The sequence below is a fragment of the Cydia fagiglandana genome, chromosome 15 (assembly GCF_963556715.1).
Source record: "Cydia fagiglandana chromosome 15, ilCydFagi1.1, whole genome shotgun sequence".
NCBI classification, from domain to species: Eukaryota; Metazoa; Arthropoda; class Insecta; order Lepidoptera; family Tortricidae; genus Cydia; species Cydia fagiglandana.
The window spans coordinates 1,110,712-1,137,388 of NC_085946.1; the positions used below are offsets into that span (position 1 = coordinate 1,110,712).

The following is a 26,677-nucleotide window of genomic DNA, read 5'->3' on the forward strand; positions in this document are numbered from 1 at the left end:
AGCTCCCGTTGCCCGAAGTTGTTCGGAGAATGCCCGCTAGGGCTCAGCTGATGTCCTAGGGCTCCTCTGGACTCCAGAGGCTCCTCCGTAGATCTTCGACGACTCCACTCCGCTGAAGGTCTTCTGTCTTCTGTGGCTGGCGTCCCGGGCTGCACAGGGCTCCTCTAGGGCTCCGCTTCGGTCCCTGGGGCTTCTCTGGATCTCTTCCTTCTTCTTGGTTCTTCTCCTGGAGCTCTTCTTGGTTTGGCTGCTGTAGACTGAATGAATCCCCTAGGCTTTTGGCCCGTCTATTTATACCCCTTAAATTATGGTATTATTTTGTTTTGTTCGTAACCTTGGTTACCATCGTCGACTTCGTCACCATCGTCACCATCGTCGCCTAAAATATCTTTGTACTCTTCTAACAACCACAACATGCATTTTTTTTAGCTAAGGCGTGCAAGCAAATTTGAACTTTATATATATGAAATTAAGGTCCATTTTTCAATGACCCCGTATACTGCAAATTTTCCTATGAGAATTGTTTTTCTTACTTTTTACAATAATTGCTAGTTTTTAAGTGATTTTTTAAGCTAAATTGGATGTATTTATTTTTTATCTACGATTTTCAATTTTCTTCCATCAAAACTCTATACTTTTGAAGTAATGGACAAAACAATCTAACATTTTATTTGCATGTTTATGAGGAATTTTGGAGTATTCCCACTCTTATTTATGGCTAAAACTAATTCTTAAGCTTATAATCTAATTTTCTATTGCATCATTTAACAATACAAACACTATTTTCATGATTTTTTTTACAACTGAACTTTCCTTATAAAAATTCCATTAGTACTAGTAAAGACATGATCTTTTATTAATTAAATGTTCCACTTTTATATACAATATACTAAATAAATTGACTAAAATACACTACCCTTAAGCCTCCAAATCCTTCTGATCCCACAATGGCTTACAAAATTAGATTTTTCTTGGTCTACATTCATACATAAATACACTCAAGAATTATATGCAAATTTTAGCTTTTAAGACATTATAAAATTTCAATGCCTTACTTAATTACATTCTACATAAATGAATCATGATATTCTTCTATAGTTTTAACAATTATTAGCAAGAACAGGTTCTCATTTTTTAATTTATTTGCTTATTCCATATATGTATAATGAAAATATTTATTTTAATGGATTGACTAATTATTAAATTCCTATGTACCATACACATATAATGACTCATTTTACAATGAAATTATGTATATCAGTTCTCTAGTTTTATAAATATTATCAAAATTAAGTTTTTTTTTATATCAAGTGAACACTAATATTGTCATACTTTGCCATAAGTGATGTCTACAATGTCTTATGTAAACCATATATCTTTTTATCAATTTATTTATGTTAACAGTTTATATAAAACATCTTTACATATAATCAAACTTATAATTAATTAGTTTAATGATGACAGAGAACATTTTTATGAATAAATTTATTTTTCCCAATAATTCGTTTCTATGTAAAAACATCTTTATATGTAACTAAATGCCTATAACTTTGATGAACGAGCACAGAGGTCATCTGTCTCGTTTCAAACCAGCTCCATTTGTCTGCGAAATGGTACCTTAAGTGTAAAACAAATTATACAGTGAAAATATCAGTTTACATTCTTAAATAAAATGTTGTAGATTGTACCTAGATATCTAGGAATCTAGATCCTCGCTATGAATGCTAGAAAACATAATTAAAAAATATTATATATTTTTTTCCATACTTTTATTGCCCACAATTATGTTTGTTCCAAATTGAATCTTTTGTTTTTTTTTAAGTAGGTATTACTTTTAACGATTTGGCTTAAAAGACTTGTATCTAGAACATAACTAATTGATCAAAGTAGGTAGTTCAACATCAAATATTTACATCTTTTGACACCTACGCTGATTGTTCTTATTTCCGAAGCAACTTGATAATTACTTATAATTATAATATTGCTGCGTAAAGTCGGCAAATTATCGTTACTAGTAATAAAACAAAGAACTATGTGTATGAACGATAACTTTACCGATAACGGGTCGTAGTTTGGTACCTACAGTTTAGTTGATTCATAGCAATCAATATGTTCTGGCGTATTCTCTTCACACTATTGGGTATGTATTATAGATATTTTTTATCATGTACATGTATATTTTTACTTAGTGCAGTTTAAAGTTTATTTTGATGATGGCTGACGACTGGATACTACAGCGATTTTCATATTTTAATTAAAACATTGCAAATGTTTGTTTGTACATATGCAATATGTTTGTTTGGGTCAAATCTTGTCAAGCTAAATTCTAATTTAACCACTTTCCATTATTCGATTTAAACTTCACGTACTTGAGCTTTCCGTGGGGCTTAGTCAAATTGTGTAAAAAAAATGTCCTATAAATGTGCTTTTTTAATATGTCAGTTGGATGGCAATGCAATATTACCACCATGCACCATCGAGATGATCCCATGATGCGCACAGGTGGTGGCCGTTGTAACTTGGGATAAAATAACTCAACCTCATTGTTTGGATTTGTTAGATAGATGAGTATTAATTAGTTGACAATTGATGAAAAAGTAGGTACAACTTGTTTGTATGTATCTAAAATGAAATTATATATTCTTAAGTACCTACATAATTATATACTATGGTGTCTAAAAAATAAGTTTTTCCCGTTGCCAGGGAGGTTTTGGGATTATACTAAGCAACTTTTACTATCAACAACCCCGAAATCTTTTTAAAAAATTGTCTTGTCCTACATTTTGGCTGGTCCATTTTGTATGGGAGGGTAGATATTTTTCCCAATTTCGGGGTTGGTCCCATAGTAAAAGTTGCTCAGTTTAACCCCAAAATCTCCCTGGCAATGGGAATACACTTACTTTTTAGCCACCCTGTATGTCGTCGTCTAGTACCTACAACACAAGCCTTATTTGAGCTTACTGTAGGACTAGGACGGTCTGTGTAAAATTGTCCTATTATTATTATTATTGGGAGCCTACAATGTACCACTGCTGGGCAAAGGCCTCCCCCACTTTTTCCAGTCTTCCCGATCCTGTGCAGTCTCTGGCCATTCCTTTAAAAAGGAGTCTAACTCGTCTCGCCATCGCCGACGTGGTCTGCCAAATCCTCGTTTTGATCTGGGCTGCCACTCTGTGGCGATCTTGGCCCACAGCTCACTCGGCATTCGGCAGACATGACCAGCCCAGTCCCACTTTAGCTTGGCCGCTTTACTTTATCTTTATCGCCGTGTTAAAACCGGAAAAATCTGACCACCATTTGCCGTTTAGTTGATAAGCAATAATTATAAAACTATGTGACAAAGGCCTAAAGTTGGGGAACCCGTAGGAAAATAATATTAAAATAATATACTGATTTATACATATATATTAATGTTTTTTTTAGAAAACACAATCTCCCCAATGAGGGCGCCACTGACACGGTCCATGCACTCTAAATAAAACAAACATTGTGCTTCCATTAAGTAATCGACATATACCTATCTCTTAGTAATTATATCATAAACTATTATATAAGTAAATAAAATATCTCATGGAGGTACCTAATCTAAGAATTCGAGCCTCAAATGTCTTGAATACCTAAAATAAAGTTCTTAGTTAATAAGAAGAGTTCTAATAAATAAGAAAATAAACATAAACAGAGAAGATTATTTATTTTTGCGTTAGGTTAAAATACCAAAAAGTTTGATTTAATCGCCATCTACAATCATGAGTCTGAACTGTTCCTTATCCTTTGTTACTACAGTACACTGCCATCTATACGACTGTGATCGAACCTGTTACTCCACTCTAAAGTTCTCTGGCTGTAGCCTAACGTTACCGATGGTTTCCGTAAGATGGCGCTAGTAGGCTGGATTTAAAACGTAGGTATCCAAGCTTTAGTTAGCAAAGTTCAAACACTAAGTAGCTGTTGATGCGTCTACAGACTAATCCGCGTGGGATTATCATTTATACTAGGTATATATTTTCTATATTCGTCGCCCCCATGCTAAACTAACATAAGTGTAAATTTGTCAAAATTGAGTTATTGATGTAATTCTGTACCAAATATGACAATGCACAATGTGACCAATTTTCAGACTTCTATCTTTTAAGCTTTCAGAGTTACCATTGTACCAATCTGACTTAATAGTTCTTTTACCCCACGGTAGACTCGCGAAGTGTAGATAAGGTATTTTTCCTTGGCCGACACCAGTAAATAACTAACGAATCTGCCATTTTCGTTAACTTTCTATGGTGGCAATTATTATTGACCGGTACGATTAGCCTATAGAAAACTTGCGAATCTGGCAAATACGGTAGTTTACTATGGTGGCATTTATTCCTCATTCATATTAATAAACTATAGCATAATTGCGAATCTACACATTCGTTATTTTACTATGGTGGCAACTATTACTCAACCACATAAGTAGACTACAGCAAATTTGCGAATCTGGCACATATGTCAGTTTACTATGGTGGCATTTAATATTTATCTACATTCATAACCTTTAGCATAGTTGCGAAACTGCTCATTCGTTAATCTACTATGGTGGCAAATAGATATAACCACAAAGTAGCCATAGCAAATTTGCGAATCGGGCATATTCGTTACTTTATTATGGTGGCCACGGTGGCCATTATTACCACATCACATAAATTAGCCTGTTAAAATTTACGAATTTTGCATTTCCGTGAGTTTGTAAGGTAAATAATTCGTTTGTACCTTTAGAGTAACTTACAAGTAAATATGCGAATCAGGCGTTTTCGTAAGTTTATAATAAAATTATTTTTGTACTGTTTACAAGATTACTTGAAACGCATTTTTGCTATATTTTATACCACGTCCGTAGCTAGCTTCAGAGTTAGACCCTTTAACAGCCTGTACACTTCTTTTTTTAGGGTTCCGTACCCAAAGGGTAAAACGGGACCCTATTACTAAGACTTCGCTGTCCGTCCGTCCGTCCGTCCGTCCGTCCGTCCGTCCATCCGTCCATCCGTCCGTCTGTCACCAGGCTGTATTTCACGAACCGTGATAGCTAGACAGTTGAAATTTTCTCAGATGATTTATTTCTGTTGCCGATAGCGGCTACAACAACAACAAATACTAAAAACAGAATAAAATAACTTGGATGGGTGACCGTTTTTTTTTCTTTTTTTATCGTTTTTTTTATTATGGTACGGAACCCTTCGTGCGCGAGTTCGACTCTCACTTGCCCGGTTTTTTAAGAATCGGGAAAAGCTCGATCTCGGACTCGTTCCACAGCCGGAACCCGCGGGAGGAAATATCTCTTGAACTGCACAGTGCGCGACCATTAAGCTACTAGTCTAGGGTGTGAGGATGAACACCCTGACGACGGCGAGCGGTGCGGTGATAGAAGCTGGCCGTTGGCATCATGTCAAACTATTATTCAGAGCATAGATCATCGTACAAGCGGTAGAACACATACAAGGAGGTAAAGTCTCTCCTTAGACTTAATACCGAGGCTCAATACCGCTTGTGAGTTTGGGACTGTTCATTTTGTATTGGGAAGGGGGCGCTTTGGCACTGGAAGTGTTAAACACAACTTCTGGTATGCTGTCTGGCCCGCTCGACTTATAAACGTTGAAAGATAGCAGCTCCCGCCGAATATCTCTCTGCGTGATAGAGATTTCTAGCATAGAGTCTGATCAGGGAGTCGTGACACTAGCTATTTTTTTTTAATTCTTTATATGGCAACTTTTTTTCCTATCACATAAGCTGTCAGTTTCAAACTGTCATTTATTTTCATAGTAATTTTATTGCCAGGTGCAGTTCTTATTGAAATTCCCACGTTTTTTTTGTGACACGACTCGCTGGTCAGACTCTATGAGTATCGCGGGATGGTGGGCGGCACGGAGCTACCGTTGTCATTCGAGGCAGAATTCGAGGCAAAAAGAGTACCAAAGATCGGTTTTCTCTTTTACACTGTGAGCCAGAGCACCGTCAGCTTTTCGCAGTGGTGGTAAAGAAGACTGACAAAAATTCCTTCGGCAACTTTGGCAGGTGCTTAGAACGCGCGACTCCCCACTGGGTAGCCCGCTAGATTTTCAGTAATCCTGCCAAAGAAATCGTATTTGGCTCTGATAATGGCTTTTTTACTGAACCTCGAGGCAGCATTTAATTTGCGTTTCACATCGGAGACGTTCGGATCCTTATTAGCTACGGCCTTTGTCCAAGCCCTGTAAGCGGCTTGCTTGCAAACTGTAGCTTCTTTACAGGGCTGGTTAAACCAAGGATGTCTCTTTGCTCCCGCACCTATTACCGAATTGGGAATGAAACAATCCATTTTTGTATTGCTGATGATGCCCCAAAAAACCACCAGTATCGTCTCGGGGATATTGGCTGCGCAGGATATTCTGATGTGAATCAGAGCTGCCTACACGGGTACGACGCGTAGAATTCACGCAGTCCGTTCCAAACTGCTGATTTATACTGCCGTACGCGTCGTGACCTAGTTGGCCGTGGTGGATCGCATGGTGCAAGTGTCCGGACTAGACAGTGATTGGATGAACATAATTTTATAAAAAAAACCAGAGGCAGTAATCGGATGAACCGAGAAGCGCGTTCACTGAGACGGAATATCCGTCTGGACGAGTGGTCTGCAGAAGGTCTAGTAGAGAGCTTGTATGGTATTGGTTTTCTCGTGGGGGAAATTACCAGTGGCGAGACTTCATAGGCCAGAGACAATTCGTAAGCAGACCTTCCTGTGTGGTCGGCGGACCAGGACCCAAGCCAATCAATGTAGTAGGCTTTGCAATCCCCCAAAATCACCGTAAGACATGTACAGGCACGCGTAGACGTGAGTGTGGCCACTGTAGTCTACGCACACGCACACCCACAGAACTGACAGGTCAATAGCTGTCTACATAGGCATCAAGGTGGTGACAACAGACATCCTGCCGGACATACACTACATATCCCGGCGTGTCTCATGAACTTGTGTTCAAGTGTATAGCCGGGATATATTTAATAAGTATGCAGTGTCTGCCGGGCAGGATATCTGCGTCTCCATAAGAAACACGATGGTCGGCTGCACAGATTCTAGGTGGTGATGGACTGGGATGGACATATGTAATTATTATAAGGCCTTGTCAAGTAAGTAGGTAATGGTTATAAAGTCTGACAAAAAAGAGTAGAAATTAAAAAGTGGCAACACTGTAGTAAGGTCAGGTTTTTCTTAGATTGATTTGAAAAGGACGACACTACAGTATTGACACTTTTTAATTTCTACTCTTTTTTGCTTATAAGTGTTTGATTATGCAAAATATTCTTGTTGAAATCAAAAATAAATACAGATTCGCAACTCAATTTCTATACAAATGAATAGGAAGCATTCACATACACCAGAGTAAACACACGAAAGTGTCATTTTCGTAACTTTACCTCGGTCCAAATGTTTTAAATGGATTTATAATTTGCGAAAGTGGTACTTTCGTGAGTTCACTATGGTGAAAAATCTTATCTTTTTTTTGCTATCTATGGGGATGCAAAATTGCGAATGTGCTGTAATTCCCAATTCCAATAAAATAATGCATATCTGACAAATTGATCATGTAATACATGCATTTTGAAAACACTGTGTGTATACTATATCAATACAACTGCAACGACTACTTCAAAAAAAACAAAATGGAATTTTTAGGAGCTTCAAATCGCTCTCCTCAAAAATGTGTTTTTTACAGTTATGTTAGTTTAGCATGGGGGCGACGATATATAAAGCTCCATGAATTCCATGATTCGGTAATTTTCGTATTATCTTACCTTTAAGAGATCTAGATGATAATCATACATCGACAAACGTCAGTCGTCAATAGTTATTTGTACAACAAGAGATCAAAGTTTGATATTTCTTCGAGTGCTTATTTTGAGTCCCGTGCAAGCGACAGATTCTATAATAGATATAATAGAATCTAATTTAGAATCTTGAGCGTAGTAAGGGATTCAAAAGCGCACGAGATGTAAATAACTTTTCTCAAACATGCAATGAAATATTGATGTTATGTTCCTTATAATAGGCTGCGAAGTATGACGTTTCAGGTGCGGCTAGGACAAAAGGTCGTTAATGGAATTTCATACACATCTTGCAGGCCTAGGCCGGCAAAGTCCTCTTTTTTTATTTTCATTTCACAGATATTTGTGACACAGCATCGTGGCATTCATCCATTAAAAAAAACTAGAGGCAGTATTTGCTTTATGGTTCGTAATGACACTCTGCCACTACGCCTATAAAAAAAAAAACAAAAAACAATGTTTGCTATAATTTGCAGTTTTATTTGTATAAAATTAACATGAACTTAATAAATAATACATTCTATAATTTTAAATTATAAATTTAACTACACAAATAAAAACATTTAAAATATTTCATCTAAACGTTAGCGGTAAAAAGGTCTACTCAAACACGCGTAGTTATATTTTTTAAATTGTTATGGAGGTAAAGTTGAATAATATTCATTCTGTTTTATTGGATTTATGGTGCGTTGTTGATTTTTTGACTTTAATATGAGTTCCGACGAAATAATGAAATTAATATTAATTGTAATCGTAGGTGTTGGAATTGGCAGCGTAAGCAGAATTGATTTTAAATAACTTGCTGCCTCTGCCGCCAAGTCAAAGACGAAGTATGTATATGGTTGCTTATGGCAATTTTATTATTTGAGAAACGGTGTACCCTTGTTTTGCCGACAATCTTTTCATCGAATATTATTTCATCGACAACGATTCATCGAAACGTTAGTACTAGTAATATTGTTTGGCGTTATTTTGTTTCATATACTATTTACTATTTATTTACTATTTTTCTCAAAATTATGTCTGTCCAGATAAACAATTTTATATCTTAAACTACCCACATAACATAGCTATAATCGCGCAGAGTGAGCCGACTGACATGACTGCGTTTAATTTCGATAACGAAATATTACAAATTGAAGTCATTTTACGCGTAATAAATTGTATTAAATTCAATACAAAATGAAATAAGAAAACCCGTAAAGAAATACCACGATATAAACAATATACAAATAACTCAAGTACCAATTAAAAGTCCCCGATTTACATTTACTAGTAACGATTCTTCGACGCAATAACTTGTCGATGAAATGATAATACTTGAAACGTTGTCTTCGAAATAACATTCGATGTAATGTCTGTCGGCAATTCAAGGGTAAACCTTTGAGAAACTAAGAAAAATGGCTTACAGTTTATTAGAAACAGTTTTGTGGCATATTTTAAATGAATGTAACTACAAATTCGTCAACACTGTGGAAATTATACTTATTTATGTACTCCATGCATAAAGCAACGATGTATGTGAAACATGATATCAACATGAAAGACTATGTAAACTTATGTGACGGAAACGACAGTCAGACGGATACAAGGCGAAAAAATCGAAGATACATGAAAATATATGGGTAGTAAAAATACACGACTCGTGTAAAACATACGCGTGATAATGATATAGGTACGAGTTGGTTATATTTTGGGTGTAGTTTACTTTTAGTTTTTTCTATAAATAAAACTTGGGTTTCGTGGATTTTTTATTTTATTTATTTCATTGCATGTTTGAGAAAAGCACTATACATGCCTCGGCGGGAAATGGGGTTGCCCGCGCCAAGACCTATCCGGCCTCGCTTCGCTCGGCCGTCTATATGTCTTCGGCCGGCAACCCCTTTCGTCCCGGCCTCTGTAGTAATGTACTATTGATCTCGTGTAGTACACAAAATTTTTCACCCTAAGCAGTGAGAACATACCTAGAGGGATAGAGATAATAGAACCCAAGTATATCGAACTTGTATTAGACCCCGCATGTTGAAATGACATTTGACTATAAAAGTCACTTGAATGACATTTTGACTCACTCAGTGAGCAAAATGCGATTTTGCTCACTGAGTGAGACAAAATGACTCAGTGAGCAAAATCGCATTTTGCTCACTGTTTTTAAGAAGCAAAGTACCCTTGTTCGTGCTGCTGAGGTGAAAAAGAATATATGCACTGCCTTTTGTCCTTTGTATAGTCTTGGCGGGGGCACGGCCCCGCCCCCAGATAAGAAAATGTATCGAGATGACAGTTGCTACGGAAGGTGACTATCTCCGTACATTACCTACTTCAGTTTCAATAGGCGGTTTGCTACTATTTACTAACGATTGTCAACTCCTCATCAATTTTCACCAAAGTGACAGTTTACTACTCGGAGCATTATATTTCCACATCATAAAATAGGCACATAAATTCACAGCAAAAAGAAATAAGCGCGCTTAGCTTATTTTTCCTACTTTGGAAAACTTTGTCAAAACCTTTTTCTTCATTCGTAATACTTTGGAGTTTTAACCTTATTTATATGCATTTATGCGAATAATGTATGAATTTTTCTTCCGTTAAGCCAACTGAGCGGTCGAAGTAGGTACTTCTTCTTTAGGAGTTTATTAAAACAGAGACTTGAAAGATACTAAGCGTAAGCGTGTAGGTATTCATATTGTTCTCAATCAGGCATATTAAGGTACCTATAAATATACTTAATTTTGAATTATGTAGCTACTTACCTGAACAGTGACTAGGAATAGTACCTTAATAATAAATAATCCATTCAGTGAACGGTTTAATAGCGAAGAGTCTCGACCAACATCTTGTGAGACTCTCGCTAGGTGGTTGGATCAAGGGACAGATGCAGAAGGCGGTGATCTTGGACACGGCGCGGATAGTCCGCCGGTTCCTCTCTCTGCAGCCCTGACCACCGGTAGCTTGGGCCTTGCCCCGCTGCTGGCGGCACCCTAGGTTAGGTTTTTTATAATGTGTTTATATGTATTTTTTATTGTTTTGTAAGTGTTTTTATATTTTACTTTTATATTCATATTATAAAAACTCAGCCTGAGAAAAATGATGAATAAAAATACTAATAATCCATTCATAAGATGGGAACTACTACTCTTCTACTTCTACCTCTTCCTTTCTTCTCTTCTCCTTCTTCTACCTAGCGTTATCCCAGGCTTTGTCAGTGTCTGCTTTCCTACATGCTTTCCACCATTCCACCACTTTGCGAAATCATGGGAGTCTTCTCGTGTGAGCCCGTTCACACTCGATGTGCACGACATTTTACGTTGTATTGCTGTTGTGAGTGATATGTGTCAAATAATGTAAATAGTATAGCTAGGTCGTTCTGTGTAAGATACTGACCATTTTTTTTTTTAATTTGGAGCATTCTGACTTCTTACGATCTTTTCCAACCTCGCATACCATATTATAATACGAGATGTAGTGCATAATTGTTTTCCATCGTATTTTCTTGGAAACGTTCGTATTTGTCATGCTACCTCAGTCAAGCTCAGTACTTTTTATACTGAGACTGACTGAAATAACAAGACGCGTTCGTACGTTTCCGTGAAAATACGATGGAAAAGAATTGTGGATTACATCTGTCTCTGCCAGGAACACAACAGTAGGACTCTGTAACAGTTAGTTGAAATCAGGATCCAAAATAATTTCATACAACATCCAGTCTTTACATCTATTTATTTATTTTAATGACTGTGAGAGCTTAAATACATTAACATACACTAAATGTTATTACTTACTAGTCTAAGGGCCACTTGCACCATTCCACTAACCCTTAGTTAAACGGTTAAACCATTAACTTAATGTCAAATTGTACTGGTATCCATGGTAACTCCAGGCATAAACGGCTAACCCCGGGTTAGTGGAATGGTGCAAGTGGGCCTAATTATACTAATTTAAAATAATAACCTAGACACTAAAACGGTAACAGTAAATGCAACACAAGCGAGGTTTTGCTGTGCATTTCCTGGCATATGCTCATCACTTTGGTCTCTTAGAGCGTCAGGCTTGGCTTCGTCTGCTGCCATTTCATCGTAAGCCTTTTTCTCTGGCTTAGCAGATACTGTAGCCAGTCGGCTAGTAGTATAAGGATTCGGCTTAGTATCGGAAACAGCTGGTTTCACAATCTTATTCTTGGATTCAGTGACGGTTTCCTTCTTTGCATTAGAATCGAGCAGTTCATTGTTGAGGATCTTATTTACTTTTGATTCAGTAGAGATACGTTTGTTTTCATGACTAGCATCTTTGGCTGATAGCATTGGCTGTATAGCACTATCATTGGTACAGTTCATCAATATCCTCAAATCGATGTAGAAAAGCTTTCCGTTCAATTGTGTGTCGTCATAGTACTCATAATCGGCGTTCTGATTTGGTTCTTCTTCAATCGCTTGACTTTTCTCCACTTCTGTGGCTTTAGCGTACAATTGGCTAACCTTGGCGTCTGGAGTACATTTGAGGTTCTCTAAAGCTATTTCGAGATTTTTGTTCTGAGTTTTGTTCAGCAGTGTTGTGAACCACTCCAACCGGCAGTTGCAAGGGAAGTTGTTTCCTGTAAAAGAAAAAAACTTATCATTAAAACTAAGTGAATTATAGTTTTAGCGGTTACTTGGAAAAGTGGAGTTTTCATTACGGTAAACTAACTCAACGTTGCCTATTATGCCAAACATTGCCGTCTTTAAAAATCGATGATTATCTTCCAAATGGGTGACTAAATCTAATTCATTATAATTATAATTATATTTTGCTCATTATAGCTAAACATGGCAAGAAAGGCTGACCACTATTAGTCCTTGGCTGTCCCCTTGTGCCATTAGACTAGATAAGTACTTATAGAATAGAATAGAATAGATTTTATACTCGTAATTAGTTATTTTATTATTGCAGTAATTAACTAATTACAAAAAAGGATTAATCAAGGATCAAATTACTGAACGATTAATGATAACATCGATCTCACCTTCTACATCCAGAGAGCTTTTTGCGTCATAAAAGTTACTTAGAATCGGCGCCATGGCATCAGCATTCAGTTCTTGCAACTGATTATCCCTTAGACTCAATGACGTCAGTTCTTTTAATACTTTGAAGATTCTCACACTGCCAATGCTAGTCAACTTATTATTAGCTAAAGTGAGTGAATGCAGTTTTCCAAGTCCATTAAAAGCTTTGTCATCAAGCATTTGAATTTTGTTTCCTTCTAAATTTAAGGAACGTAGATTTTTAAGAGGCAAAAATGTGTTGTCCCCGATGACTTCCAAACTATTGCCACTTAAGTCCAATATTTCTAAGTTGCTCAGACCAGAAAATGTTTCATTATTCAAACTAAACAGTAAATTGTTATCGATCTCCAATAGTCTCAGATTATTCAAATTCAGAAATGCTCTATCGTGGATAGTAGTAATCATATTGGTAGTCAGGTACAACTTTTGGAGATTCGGCAAGCCATAAAAGACGTCCCTATTGATTTCAGCAATATTATTCTTGTCTAATACAATTTTTATCAACTTTTTGAGATGAGCAAATGCTTTAATCTCCAAAACTTCAATCTTATTATCTTTTAAGTATATTTCTTTTAATTCTGTCAAATTGGCAAAAGCGTAACTCTCAATTTGTTGTATGTTATTGTATTTAACGTCTATCTTGGTCAAGGCTTTAGTTTTCAGCAAACCTTTAGTGGGGATATATTTTAGCGTTTTTCCTCTCGCATTTGATAGGCTCAGTTTTGTGGTGCTTTTCAAAATGGAGAACTGGTCCCACGCCGGGTCATCGGGATAGATGTTGTCAGTAGTAACGAAGCAATCTGCGCTTTGGATCATGTTTGCTTGGTCCTTGTCACAGAGACATTGGATCTTCAATGTGTTATTGTATTCGTAGTCAACGTCGCAGATATTGCGGTCCCTTTTAGGAAGTATTTCTGCTGCGAAGCTTGATGTGATATAAAGTAGGGCCAATGTTATCCAAACAGCCATTGTATCTTCGGTCTTCTGTCTCCTTTTAACCTGAAATAAAAAATAAAACTGTTGTTAATTACGTGTAAGTTGTAACGTTATATGATGATGATTGATAAAAAATATCCTATGTCCTTCCTCAGGCCTCAAACTATCTCTAGCATCTTAAAGTTAGAACGTCGCACTGTGGGATAAAATTCGGCTCTCATTGACATAGAAACTGAAGTGTTATTTTTATGTTTTTTTGATTGAAATAGGTTTTGCTAGGCATTGTTATGGTAACCTATGAATTTTAGATGATTTGGAATGAAAATTGTCGAGTTACGATTTTTTTTTCGAAAACAATGTATGGAGCAGGAACAAGAAATCATTATTACTCAAGAACCGCAAAACAAACCGTATTTGTTGCGGTTCTTTAGATATTTTGATTTTTTTGTACCGGCTTCGTAATTTTTTTTTGAAAAAAATCATAACTACTATTTTCAACTCAAATCATCTAAAACTTATAATTTACCATAAACCCACTAAGCACAACCCATTTCAATCAAAAAAATCTTAAAATGGTGACTTTGGTTTTTGTGCTTTTTCCATAGAAACACTTAATGACTTAAAAAAAAACCGCACTCGTGAAGGATATAATTATGTAGTATGCCAAAAAATTACAAATAATTCCTAGTATAACCACCTGCGAGGATATTACGGTTTGTTTTGCGATAATATAATTAATATAATTAATATAATATTCATAACAATATGCCTAGCAAAACCTATTTCAATAAAAAAAAACATAAAAATAACAACTTCGGTTTCTATGTCAATGAGAGCCGAATTTCGTCCCAACAGTGTATATTGCAGGCGCATGACTCAGGGAGGCAAGAATATTTAGCATCACAACAGGATATAAAATATTTGACATACAAGTCACGTCTTCTACTCATTGCCAAGATAATGAGGCACTGAATATTGCTCTGAATAATTAGACTGAAGCAGTAGGTACCCCGCTTAATCAAGTTACCTATTTTGCAAAATATACCCCTCTGTTTATGTTTCTTTATAATATTAAGGTCATTGCGGCCAAATCCGAATGCGGAAAATTCCGTACACGTGTGTATTTTTCTGTTTTTCTTCTGTAGGAAAAAGAGCCTATCTACTTTCGACTGCTGAAACTAATAAACAAATAAACTAAAAGCAAGTGTATGGAATTTCCCGCAAACCGATTTTGAAACATTAACCTTACTTACTTGTATATGTATTATAGGTCACTGACGAGGTAACGAGACGTGATCCAGAAAGAAATTTTACAGACAGGTACTGCTACCTCAAGAATTCAAGAAGCAAGACCTACATTTAGGATTAGGTGCCATCCGCCTAAGGGATTATCGAGTAACTTGAGCTCATATTTAAGTTTAATATCTCTTTCGCTTACTTATGAATTTGATCTAACCTCATGTCTTTCCTCTCTCAGTATCATACAATTTATTTATTTGAAGTTTTAATACCTTTCTACGTCGTCATAACTTAAGCACTAGTTATTAGTTTTAGTATTTCGTGCTTTTCAAAATCTTCTGGAATAAGATGTTTGTTAAATAAAAGTTTTTTCAAGCAAGGCAATTTTGAGCAAGTATTGTTAATTACTATTTATTGACATAAAATATATATACAGTGGTACTAGTAAACTAAATTAATAATTAGCTTAAATCTAAAATTAGGCATTGTAACAAGGATTGCCTCGTTGTATCGCAATGTTGCTGATACGTTGTGCGAGGAAGCCGTCAGCTCTTCGGTCGCCAGTATGTAGTGCATACCTATGGACTACATACACAAAAACCAAAAACCAAAGTCAACATTTTAAGGTTTTTTTGATTGAAAAAATGGGTTTTGCCCAGTATGTTTATGCTAAGTTATAAGTTTTAGATGCTTTGAGTTGAAAATGGTAGAATTATGATTTTTTCAAAAAAAAAAAATGGAGCCGGAACAAAAAATCAAAATATCTCAAGAACCGCAACAAATACGGTAATATCCTCGCAGATGGTTATACTACGAATTATTTGTGATTTTTGGCACCCTACACATTTCCGTCACGGGTACGGTTTTTAAAAAGTACCTACTCAGAGTAATGATTTTATAACGGTGACATAATAGCAACAGAATTAGCAACATAATGGATGTATCGGGAATAGCCGGGCGACACACATATGTGTGTTCGTTCAGTAGATTTATTGATACTCGCGTCCCAAGTAACAAGAAAACACTGTGATGCAATTGTATTTTAAGAAATGAGGTGCAAGGTCGTATAATATGAATCATAGACGAGAAGAGGATAGTAGACCGTCTCTGCATACAAACGTCCCCATTTTCCTTCCTGGAAATTGGATATAATATATGAAAAATATTTCTACAAAATTTGTTCTCGCAACGCTCAAGATACCACTATTCGAATTTTAAATTTTGGAATATTTTGTTTGCTCGGGTATCTTTATTAGTATGAGCAAAAAGAATAGATAGTATAGAGGGGTCCTGTCATTGTGAATTTTGTAGTCACAGTAAATTTACTGCCATCTATCGACACACTACTAAAACTCAAAATGAAAACGTATAAAAGGATAAATGATTTTATTATTTTGATCCATCTTCATTCACTCATATCTATATGTTAAAATTGTTAAATATGAAACGGTGTCGTCACGCCATCTAGCCGAGAATAGGCTAAAGGTGTGTGCGGCATCTATCCGAGAATGACTTTTGCTTGATTTCCGAGGCACGTTAGGAAGTTACATATGTCTTTGGTATGAGGATATAAAAAAGATTGCCCCCTTGTAAAACAAATAACTATTAAATTACGAGTATGAATGCTGGTTTAAGAGGGATACTTCCCTCTTCACGTCACCGTCACGTGACCGTCTATAAAACGTTTTTCCACTTCTAAATATTTTCCATTCTCCATGATTTTTAAGTATGGTATTGACACAATGAAAAACTACGTTTATAGGTTTAAATATTTTCAAAATTTGCAATTTTTTTATACGACACCTAAAATAAATATATTATACTGAAGCCTAAAATATACTATACTGAAGCGATTGACATCAAAATCAAAGTGATATTTTAAGACTTAGTAAGTGGCAACCGTTGTATTGCTACTGAAACAAATTACCTACCTTTTGTCAGTAGCTATACTTCCCTCTTAACTTCCCGACGATCAGATCTAATCTAAATTAATATAAATTTTACAAGAATACCACGACCCGTATCACAAGTTAAGACGAAAGTTAACTACATATTTATGGCAATTAAAAACCTCATCAGGCACGTATAATGACAGATACATTGTTAACGACTTAATTAAAGCCTCGTCTTATCTGAAAATAGAAATTAATTCTTCTTAAATTAGTAAACTCACAGACGGTTGAGTTTTAGTCCCACCACAGACGACATAATAATATAGACTTCTTAAATTAAATTTCGTCCCTGGATATTGACACTGAATATTGACATTGCGGTAAATATTTTTACGCAATTCATTATATAGCATATATAGATATTTGCCCCTTCATTTGACTTTTCTCGGTCTTTTGACTATGTAACTGCTACTGAATCCTTACAGAGTTAGTAGCGTAAAACATACTTCATACAATTTTTAAAAGCTCCTTACCTTTTCAATAATTAAAACATCGAAAAAAACAACGTTAAAAAGTTAAAGATTCTACAAGAGGGAGGGAAGGTTTGTAGAAAATGGCTCAATCTATGGAAATCAAGGTATTTTGGTTTTATTTGAAAACAAAGGTTCTTGTTCGGAGAATCGCAAATTTGTTTAGACTTGCAGTCTTTTACTTCTCACTCGTCTTTGGTTATGCATCTTTCTTATAAGAATACATAAGCTACATACTGCATATAAATGCCAGCTTGTCGTTTATCTAAACTATTTTAACTAAGTTTAGAACATTATCCGAAAGCGAGCAGCATTTGTTTCTATTTCTGTTAATCCTAGTTTGAATGACAAGAACAGGCGCTATTGGAATGATATCTCTAGAATGATTTAATGGCCAGATTTTTATTTTGTAGAATTATTTTTCGTTTTATTTGGAATACAAATTGGCTGGTATGACGAGCTCCTTACTCATGGCGGGATAAATACGAAATCTTTGTCTCTAGGTCAAACTATGTATGATTGTTCCAAAAATAAAAGTGTTAGACGAATGATCAATACCTAGGCTTCCAACATACTGTTAAATATTACCTATTTACCTACTACACCAGGCGTGGCTCACTCCGCGACTTCGTCGCTTTGCTACAGGTAGCTAAAAGTACATCCGTTCCACACCAATTTTGGTGGCTAGCCATAAGCCGCGCGTGGCGCTGTCGCCACCTAGCGGCCATATTTGTCCTGATCATAACAGACGCGTTTTGTTAAAGAGTGAGTCTTCTGTACCTAGTAGTATTATTTATTCTGTGACTACACGTATGCATTGTCGTGTAAAATTCGTTGCCCAATCACGCATATTTAGTATAAAACTCGTCAAATTTTACGAGTATGACCAATTTTCTCTTTTAACGGCCCAATTTGGTACTCATCCAAATAGATGTGTCAACACAATTAGGGACCTAGCACAACAATGAGGTTGGATGGCCTATTACTAACGTTGTACCTAGAGATGGGTAGTGAGTAAATACTCACGGGTAAATACCGAGTAAATACTCAGTATTTACTCAATATACCCGTATTTACTCGTTTATACCCAAATTGGTGGGTATAAACTATTTAGAGTGCTAAAAGGGGCATATACATTTGAAATATAGGTGTATTTTGTACGCCGCTACTGGATTAAGTACTCAAAATTGTAAGAAATGTATTTTTAAGAGGGGCACTCCATACATGTAACTAATTGTCACAAAAATAAATTTCAGAAACCACCAACGTGCTGCACATCATTCAATGGGTCTTTAAAAATAACTGGAATGTTTCTAAGAACATTTTTTGATAAATTGAATATTTTTGGAAAAAAACCGATTCGAAAGGCCAAAATAATGTTTATCTCTTTATAACTTTAGAACCAAAGTTCAGAAAAAATATGAAAACATATCGGGAGATTAGCCGTATAATAGAGTACATAAAACAATATTTTGAACATCATCGGTTGAGCCATTTTTGAGTTTTCTTTAAAAAACCCTTAATAAAAGGTCGTAAGTGCCGCGTAAACATGCACTTTTGCGCGACTTGCAGTTATCTAGAACATCGATAGAATTTACGTACCATATTTTTAAAGTAAATACCTTCTTATTTAAAACAAAATTGTTAACTTTGCATTATCACAATTTGCCTCTCACTAATAATTACCTTTTATTCCTAAATTAAGCGTCCTATATGCTTTTTATTTCATAGATATTGGTAATACACGTTAGCACTCTTCAATAAAAGACAATTTTGTTCTTAAATCTCACTTTTTGAATATTTTATAAGCAATCTTTTTTACCCACCTAAATGAGTAAATACGGGTATTTATCGGGTGCTTTGAGTAAATACCGAGTAAATACTCAGTATTTACTCACCCCTACCCATCTCTAGTTGTACCCACGGTTAAGGGTATCCAACATTGGCCCAGCGCGGCAAACACTGGCCCAAAATGAATACAGGTGAGTGAGATGAGATATACCTACTGTCACATGCTCAGGTACGATCGAATTCACAAACGTACCGTATTTACAAGCCAACGTTCTAAAAATATATAAGAACTTACTGTCAGCTTAGAGTGAGCGTACCTTTTAGGAAAATGGACAAGTACGAGCGAAATGAACGTACGACTGACATCATTTAGATATCATTTGGATGTCACAATATTACTTTGAATTGGCTGCTATAGTCACTAAATTTTAATTTCTAGTGTTCTTCACTGACTGGTCTACACGTACTTTTGCTTCTAAATTTGTCCAAACGCGCCAAAGTTTGCCGGTCCTAAGCAAACAGACATATCCCCGCGTGACATTACCTTAATGATTAAAGTGTGTTCAGCCTAATCGTCATGTCCCTAATTCCCTCATGGTAACGGGTGCTCGAGTGAAACTTTAAAAACCCTAAACCTTTGTAATTTGTTATTTTTCACCACACACTCGTTAAGCTGGAAACAAATTATCGGACGCGGCTGACGGACGCGGCTCACAGCCGCGACTTATAGGTATCTAGATAATGAATATACACTGAACTGTGCAAACTATCGGAGGTAAGCCGTGGACGTAACCTTGTGCTGACCTTGAGCCTTCGGACGTCCGACAGAAATCTGGCGCGCTGGATGTTCCTGTCAGCCGAAAACGTCCGCGGACGGTATGCAGTAGTATGCACGGGGTGCGGGACGCGTTACTGCGCCAGAAGGACGCGGACTACGCGAGAGCTTGGACGTGCGTACGGTAAAAATGGAGGAAAGAATTATCGAGTGTGTTCGCAACAAGGAATTACTGTATAATCTCAAATTAAAGGATTACAAAAATGCATGTTTCTTCGTCTACAGTTCATTGTGGACTAAGCGTTGTTGCGCGTCCGCAAGCCACGTCCCGAACACTGTGCACAATTTTATGTCGCGCCCGTCAGCCGCGTCCGTCAGCCGCGTCAGATAATTTGTTTCCAGCTTTAAGGCTGCATTTATTCTTCAACACTGGCGATAAAGTTGCGTTTTATCAACAAAAGTGGCAAAGTATGTTGATATTACTGTATGATTTGTTTACCTAACTTATGAACATTATGTGATTTTTTATATATATTTTTAAATAAATTAGAGTTCTCTGAAGAGATCTCGAATCTAACAAGTTGAAAAGAACTTACGTTTACACTTATATATTAGAGTCTGAAAAAATTGATTTGAGTCTAAATAATCTAAGTTGTATGGGAACTGCACGCCAACTGCAACGTCGCCCCATACAAGATACAGTCGGGTTGCAGTCCGTCTGTACCGGCCCTTAAAGCAGAAAACTCAAGGAATTCAGAGTCAGAACCAACTGTAGCAGGGAGCGCGCACGCATCCGGTGTACCTCAGCCTTAAACAAATCCTGTTCATTATTCTTATGACTCGCTATCGATAAATTAAATCAGTCAGACATATTTAACGTTTCCATTTTGATTGCGGCTATTGTATTACTGTAATACTGTATCCACTTATCTCGTAAGCATGCGACTCTTAATCTAGCTATCTCGTATAAGATCGACGCCCACACTTTGATTTGTTTGCTGCGATTTTCATGCTTGCTTTACACTATTAGATGCACCTAATTGTGGCGACCCGTTCCATGGGTTATCCGCAGATGGTCTAGAACGCAAAATGACTAGTGTGTTGTTTTGCCTAAATCGCAATTAGTCTACATCGCAAACGGTCTAGAATGCAAAATCATCATCATCATCATCTCAGCCATAAGACGTCCACTGCTGAACATAGACCTCCCCCTTAAAACGCACAGTGCCCACTTTTTATATCACCACATTTTACATAGGTAGGTTAGATTCGTTAGGTATCTTCAAATGGCCGAAGGCCAAACAGTAAAAAATCGGGGCTCCGTCGACATCGCTATAAAATTAATATAAAACGGAAAAAATAATTCGGAAAAACAACACACTAGTAATTTTGCGTTCAAGACCATCTGCGGATAAGTAACCCCGTTCCATGCCTAACGTACTTATGCACATGGAGCGTAAGGACCCTTTTAGGCATGGAATGCCACAATTATACGTTTTCAAGCTAACATGATCATTATGTATGTTAGTCTGTAAGGTATTTGTAATATGGGCCTTGTTGCCTGAATTAAATTTCTAAATAAATAAATAAAATAAAATTTATATCATAACTTAATCATCAAATATTTCGAGACAGTAGGTACTGTTGGAATATTTTGGGATGTACCGAGTATAATAACTATATATTTGTTTTTATGAGTTTCCGACTTTTCGGCACTGCTGATAATACCATCAATGCCATCACTCGTATACATCAAAAAGTAACTGAGGTGAACTCATAAAAACAAATATACTTGGTAAATCTATAAAATTTCTAACATTTTCGTCAGGCTAACTCTACTTCATGAATATTTGTATAAAAATAAATAGTTTTGGTTTGTAAGTTTTAATATTTACAAATTGGAAATGTACCATGACACCCTGTAGTTAAAACACCATGTCACAAAATTACGACCGACACGAAATTTACTCCCTCAATGTAAATAAACTCCGTAATAAAGGGAAACGATATTATTGTTTACGATATCTACGCATGCACTGGGTCACATCTATAAACAAGTATAAATAGACGACATCTGTGGACTATTTTTAACGGAAATTGGGCCGTTAATAACACCTGCGACCAATATGCGGTTACATTTTGTTCGGGACTGTTTGTGAAACTGACAGATACATGTTATGCGCTCCACCCACTATCAGTATAATGTCATTATTTTGACATTTCTTCAAAAATATTAAAAATGTTTAATAACTTCATTATCGTCCATCATTCTTTCTGTCATTTCTGATTCCATCATTCTAACCAATTCACTGTCAGTATAATGTCATTTCTAGTATCATTACTTCGACATAACTCCAATACTGACGGAAATTATTAAAATAAACTTCATTACTTGCCGTCATTCCTTCATTACACTCCCTACACTATCACTAAAAACGTCATTCCGTCAAAGTAATGTCAGTATCCATGATAGTGTCGGGGCCGTATTACTTTGCGTAGGTTGTTACCATTTGAAGAGTTTAGGCAAATAATAATTTATTTTATTACTCAAATAAGTAACACAGCAGTACAGTAAAACCAAGGCACTGTGAAGCAGCAGGTTGCCCGGGAACCGCCGAAATACCACACACTTCGGCCAGAAGTCCGCGCTTGATGGTATTTAGATACTTCATTTCATTTTATTAGTAATACCAAGATGAAATTCTATTGCAAATCAGAGATATTCATTTCATAGAAATTCCGATCTGTGACGAATAAAAATATTATTTCAAGAACACTAAGTATTATAAACTAATTATTCGCACTGCACGGATGGCGTTTGCCTTGAGGCTCTTTATTATCCTTTCGTATTCGTAAAGATATAGTTTTATGACCATAACGTCTATGATAATTCTTATGAACGGTGAGATGGAAATTATATTTCGCCAAATATACTTTTCTGTTTTAAAGAAGTCAAGAAAATTTCGAACTCTTCCACAACCGGAGCGTTCGTGGGAGGACATTTCTTTGAAACCGGAAAGTGCGCCATTTAAGTGCCAAGGTGACGGATAACGCCATAACTTAGGTAATTTACTTTTCTAGGAAATGCTACCTCCTCGCGTTTTGCCGGCTTTTGCCACGGCTCATGCTGGGAGCCTGGGGTCCGACTGGCAACTAATCTCAAGAGTTAGCATAGGTACTAGTTTTTACGAAAGCGACTGCCATCCGACTTTCCAACTCAGTGGGGAATCTATAGGCCGGGATTGGGATTAGTCCGGTTTCCTAATGATGTTTTCCTTCCCCGAAAAATACAAAATTATCAAATAATATCATTTTATTCTCATTCGCCAGTGCGTCTCGCTAGCACTCTGCATGTACGAACAATTCCAAGCGAAATTAACGCGCGAATGATAACTAACTGACATCATTTAGACACCGTTTTGATGTCAGGAGCACGTTCGAATTGGCCTGTCAGTTCAAACCGTTCATTATGAATTCCGCTAAGTTCCAACGGACGTCGATATTGAAATTTCATAGTTCATTCCTGATTAATTATCGCCAGGGGCCGTATTCAGGACTGCTAAATTGCTAATGCCTGTTGGTGACGTGCGTAGCCAATTTCAGAAAAACAGTACGGTCAAGTGATGGCTTCCATATCGATTGTTACTGTGTTATGTTACTTCCATACAATTTCTTGACTGTCCTGTCCAAATTGAAACGGGATTAGTAAAAATACTTCACGGCGCCAAATCGTAAAGGCTGCCTTTATTCTTCAAAAAACTGATAAGAGATTTGCATTTTATCCGCAAATCTAGAGCTGTTTCCTCGTGTCAGCTGGTAAAATTGACTTTCAACTGATGATTTTGAATGACGAGCCTATAATAACGTTAATTTGGATAACATTTATAATGTTTTGTGGACTTTGTTTTCGCATAGATGTGGTAAATTTGTTTGTGCTCGAGAGCATATTTTTTAATACAGTTGCTCAAAAAGTGCTACTTTACGTAGCTGTTTAGCGTGCGGAAAGTTGGTTATCTCGAACTAGTGCTTTTTACTTTTCCAATTTTTTTAAATTTATACTAGTTCCAATTCACGACTACTTATTGATGAGTGTTAATATTAGTTTCCTTTAAACGTCGTAATCAGCATAAAAACCTACCGTTAATGTAAGAATACGAAAAATATTACATATTTCATATTTAATTACTTACCTCTTCATCATTATAACACGTTTATTTTTTAATATTCAATATTGAAAATTCCGTTCTTAATAAGTTGACTGAATGGAACGGAATAGCTGCCAAACGCCCATAGATATGATATACTTAAAGACGACGTCTAACCGAGCTGTCACTATTACCACTTTTGTTTAGTGTACGATTAACAATGTTTTTCTTATTTTTTCGCAACTGTATTAAAAAAAGTCGTTCGATACACGTGCGGAAATGTCATTCTTCACTCGTCCCGAGTCTTGCCACTCGCCTGCGGCTCGTGGCAAGATATCTCGGTACTCGTGAAGTAATGACATACCTTCCGCACTAGCATCGAAATGTACTATTATGCCTTGCTTTGTGCCTTGTACTTTGTTTTCTTCATCATCATCATCATCTCAGCCATAAGACGTCCACTGCTGGATATAGGCCTCCCCCTTGGACCTCCATTCGTACCGGTTGGAAGCGACCCGCATCCAGCGTCTTCCGGCGGCCTTAACAAGGTCGTCCGTCCATCTTGTGGGTGGACGTCCTACGCTGCGCTTGCTAGTCCGTGGTCTCCACGTTTTCTTAATCATATTCAATTCAATAGGGTTAAATTTGTTATGTCATGTCATTTTAAACATGTTGAATAGGGCTACGATTCGGATGTGGAATTTCAATATGCTGGTATTTTAGAAATTTAAATTAATGTGTAAGTTAATTAATACCAATTTATTCAATATTTTTTAATAGTTATGTTTGTGTGTCGAGTAGTGGTTTAAGCAATTTTCGACTTAAAAACGTGAGTGAACCGTTCTTATATAGGCATGTAGGTATTTAATGTAATTATATTGAAATAGCGCCTACTATATTTACCTAAATAATCACTCATGTCATGACTAACGCCTATTCAAAAAGATTTAATAAAACACTTCAGTTTTATGAACCATTGAAATTGAGGGCATACAAACACTGTCTCCTCTCAGTCCTCTCCCGCCTACACTATATTATTATCCTTATGTAAACGTAATAAGCTTCAGATTTCAATAACAGAGAGCGGTATAAGGTGACACTTGTTGTGATGGATAGTGAGCTCTAATTGTTAGTCCTTAGATGTATGATGTATGGAGATAAATAGATGCGGTATATTCTATTGGGAAACAAGTTAAATTATTTTATAACAATATTTTAATTTGTAGAAACAGTACAAGTAAATTATATACTAAAATGAATATCATATACGAAAGAACAAGTGACCTCCAGTGATTCCCCGGGCAGGAATTGAACCAGTATCCTCTACATTCGCGGTAGATGCTCTAGCTGCCCTAGCTAGATAGCCGAGACCGCTCGGCTATCCGGGCTCGGCACGGGTAGAATTTTCTCCAATATTCATACAGATTGCCGTATTCGAACTTCAAGATAATCACAAGAGACGACACGTAGGTACTCGATTCATATTCTAGATACGTTATAGTTTAGATATCAACTAGTTCTCTTTTGCAGCGCAATTCGGGCAACCAATGTCACTTTTTCGTTAGATAGAGTAAGATATTTATTAGATGCGAATTGGATCTCTAAAGTCATATCCTGTGGAAATCGTTTAAGAGTATCTCCAGAATCGCGCAAATGTCAAATTTGACAGGTTAGATCTTAAACATATCGTTATCGTATCTTGGTGATGTCTATTTCAAAATCCGAATCGGGCCCAGAGATTGGACAAAAATTTTCACTATTAATAAATCTTTTTCAATGAAGTGTTCATACGCGAAGGTTTTTTTTCAATAACCTTAAACTAGTGGTTGTGTTGAGTGTTTTCATAACCGTACAAAAGCTTTTTTCTGCTGAAAACTTAACTTTTCGATGACAGGGCATGTAAAAAAACAATATTTTTAAAATAATTTTCATTACTACATTAACAACAACAGCTTTCACACAAAATTACAAAAGTACTTAATTACTTCATAAACTCCCGAAACCGGAAAAAATCACCATAACCTTTTAGGCTACCCCAAGCTTTTAAAATCAAACCAGTTTAGGTCAAACCTATGTTAACCCTTACGTTCTAGGGGTGTTAAGGTCCAGTTATATCAGTCGTGAGTATTAAATGTGATGTGAATTAGCAGAGCAGCCACCCGAGATGTGACACGTCGTTACCAGACGGCCGACACGGACACGGCCGATTACATTTGACTAATGTGCGAGTAGAGATGTGATGAGAAAAGGCTTGGAATATTGCCGGCAATATTGCTTAGCAAAAGGGAAATTTAACAAAAATAGGAACAGAAATATTTTTATTCGTACCTAAACACAAACGAGACAACTCACTCAGTCTAAAACAAATGGGCATTATCTATGAAAAGGGACCTTATTGTCGATGGCGCTTCCACAGCACTGCGTCGCACTTATATCGTAGCATCGTTAATGACGGCATAAGCGCCATCGACAATAAGGTCCCTTTTCATTTTCATAG

At 36.5% G+C, this 26,677-nt stretch overlaps 1 protein-coding gene across 1 annotated transcript in view; it reads right to left on the minus strand.

Annotated features, from left to right (window-relative positions):
• Nucleotides 1–11,536: 11,536 nt before the first annotated feature.
• LOC134671170 (connectin-like) overlaps nt 11,537–26,677 on the minus strand; it is a 137,306-nt gene continuing 122,165 nt past the window's right edge. The window contains exons 2-3 of the mRNA XM_063528947.1: nt 12,833–13,871; nt 11,537–12,424 (exon numbers count right to left, since the gene is read on the minus strand). Of these exons, the coding sequence (XP_063385017.1) occupies nt 11,772–12,424; nt 12,833–13,841 (1,662 nt within the window). The 5' untranslated portion in view covers nt 13,842–13,871 and the 3' untranslated portion in view covers nt 11,537–11,771. The remainder of the gene's footprint in view (nt 12,425–12,832; nt 13,872–26,677) is intronic.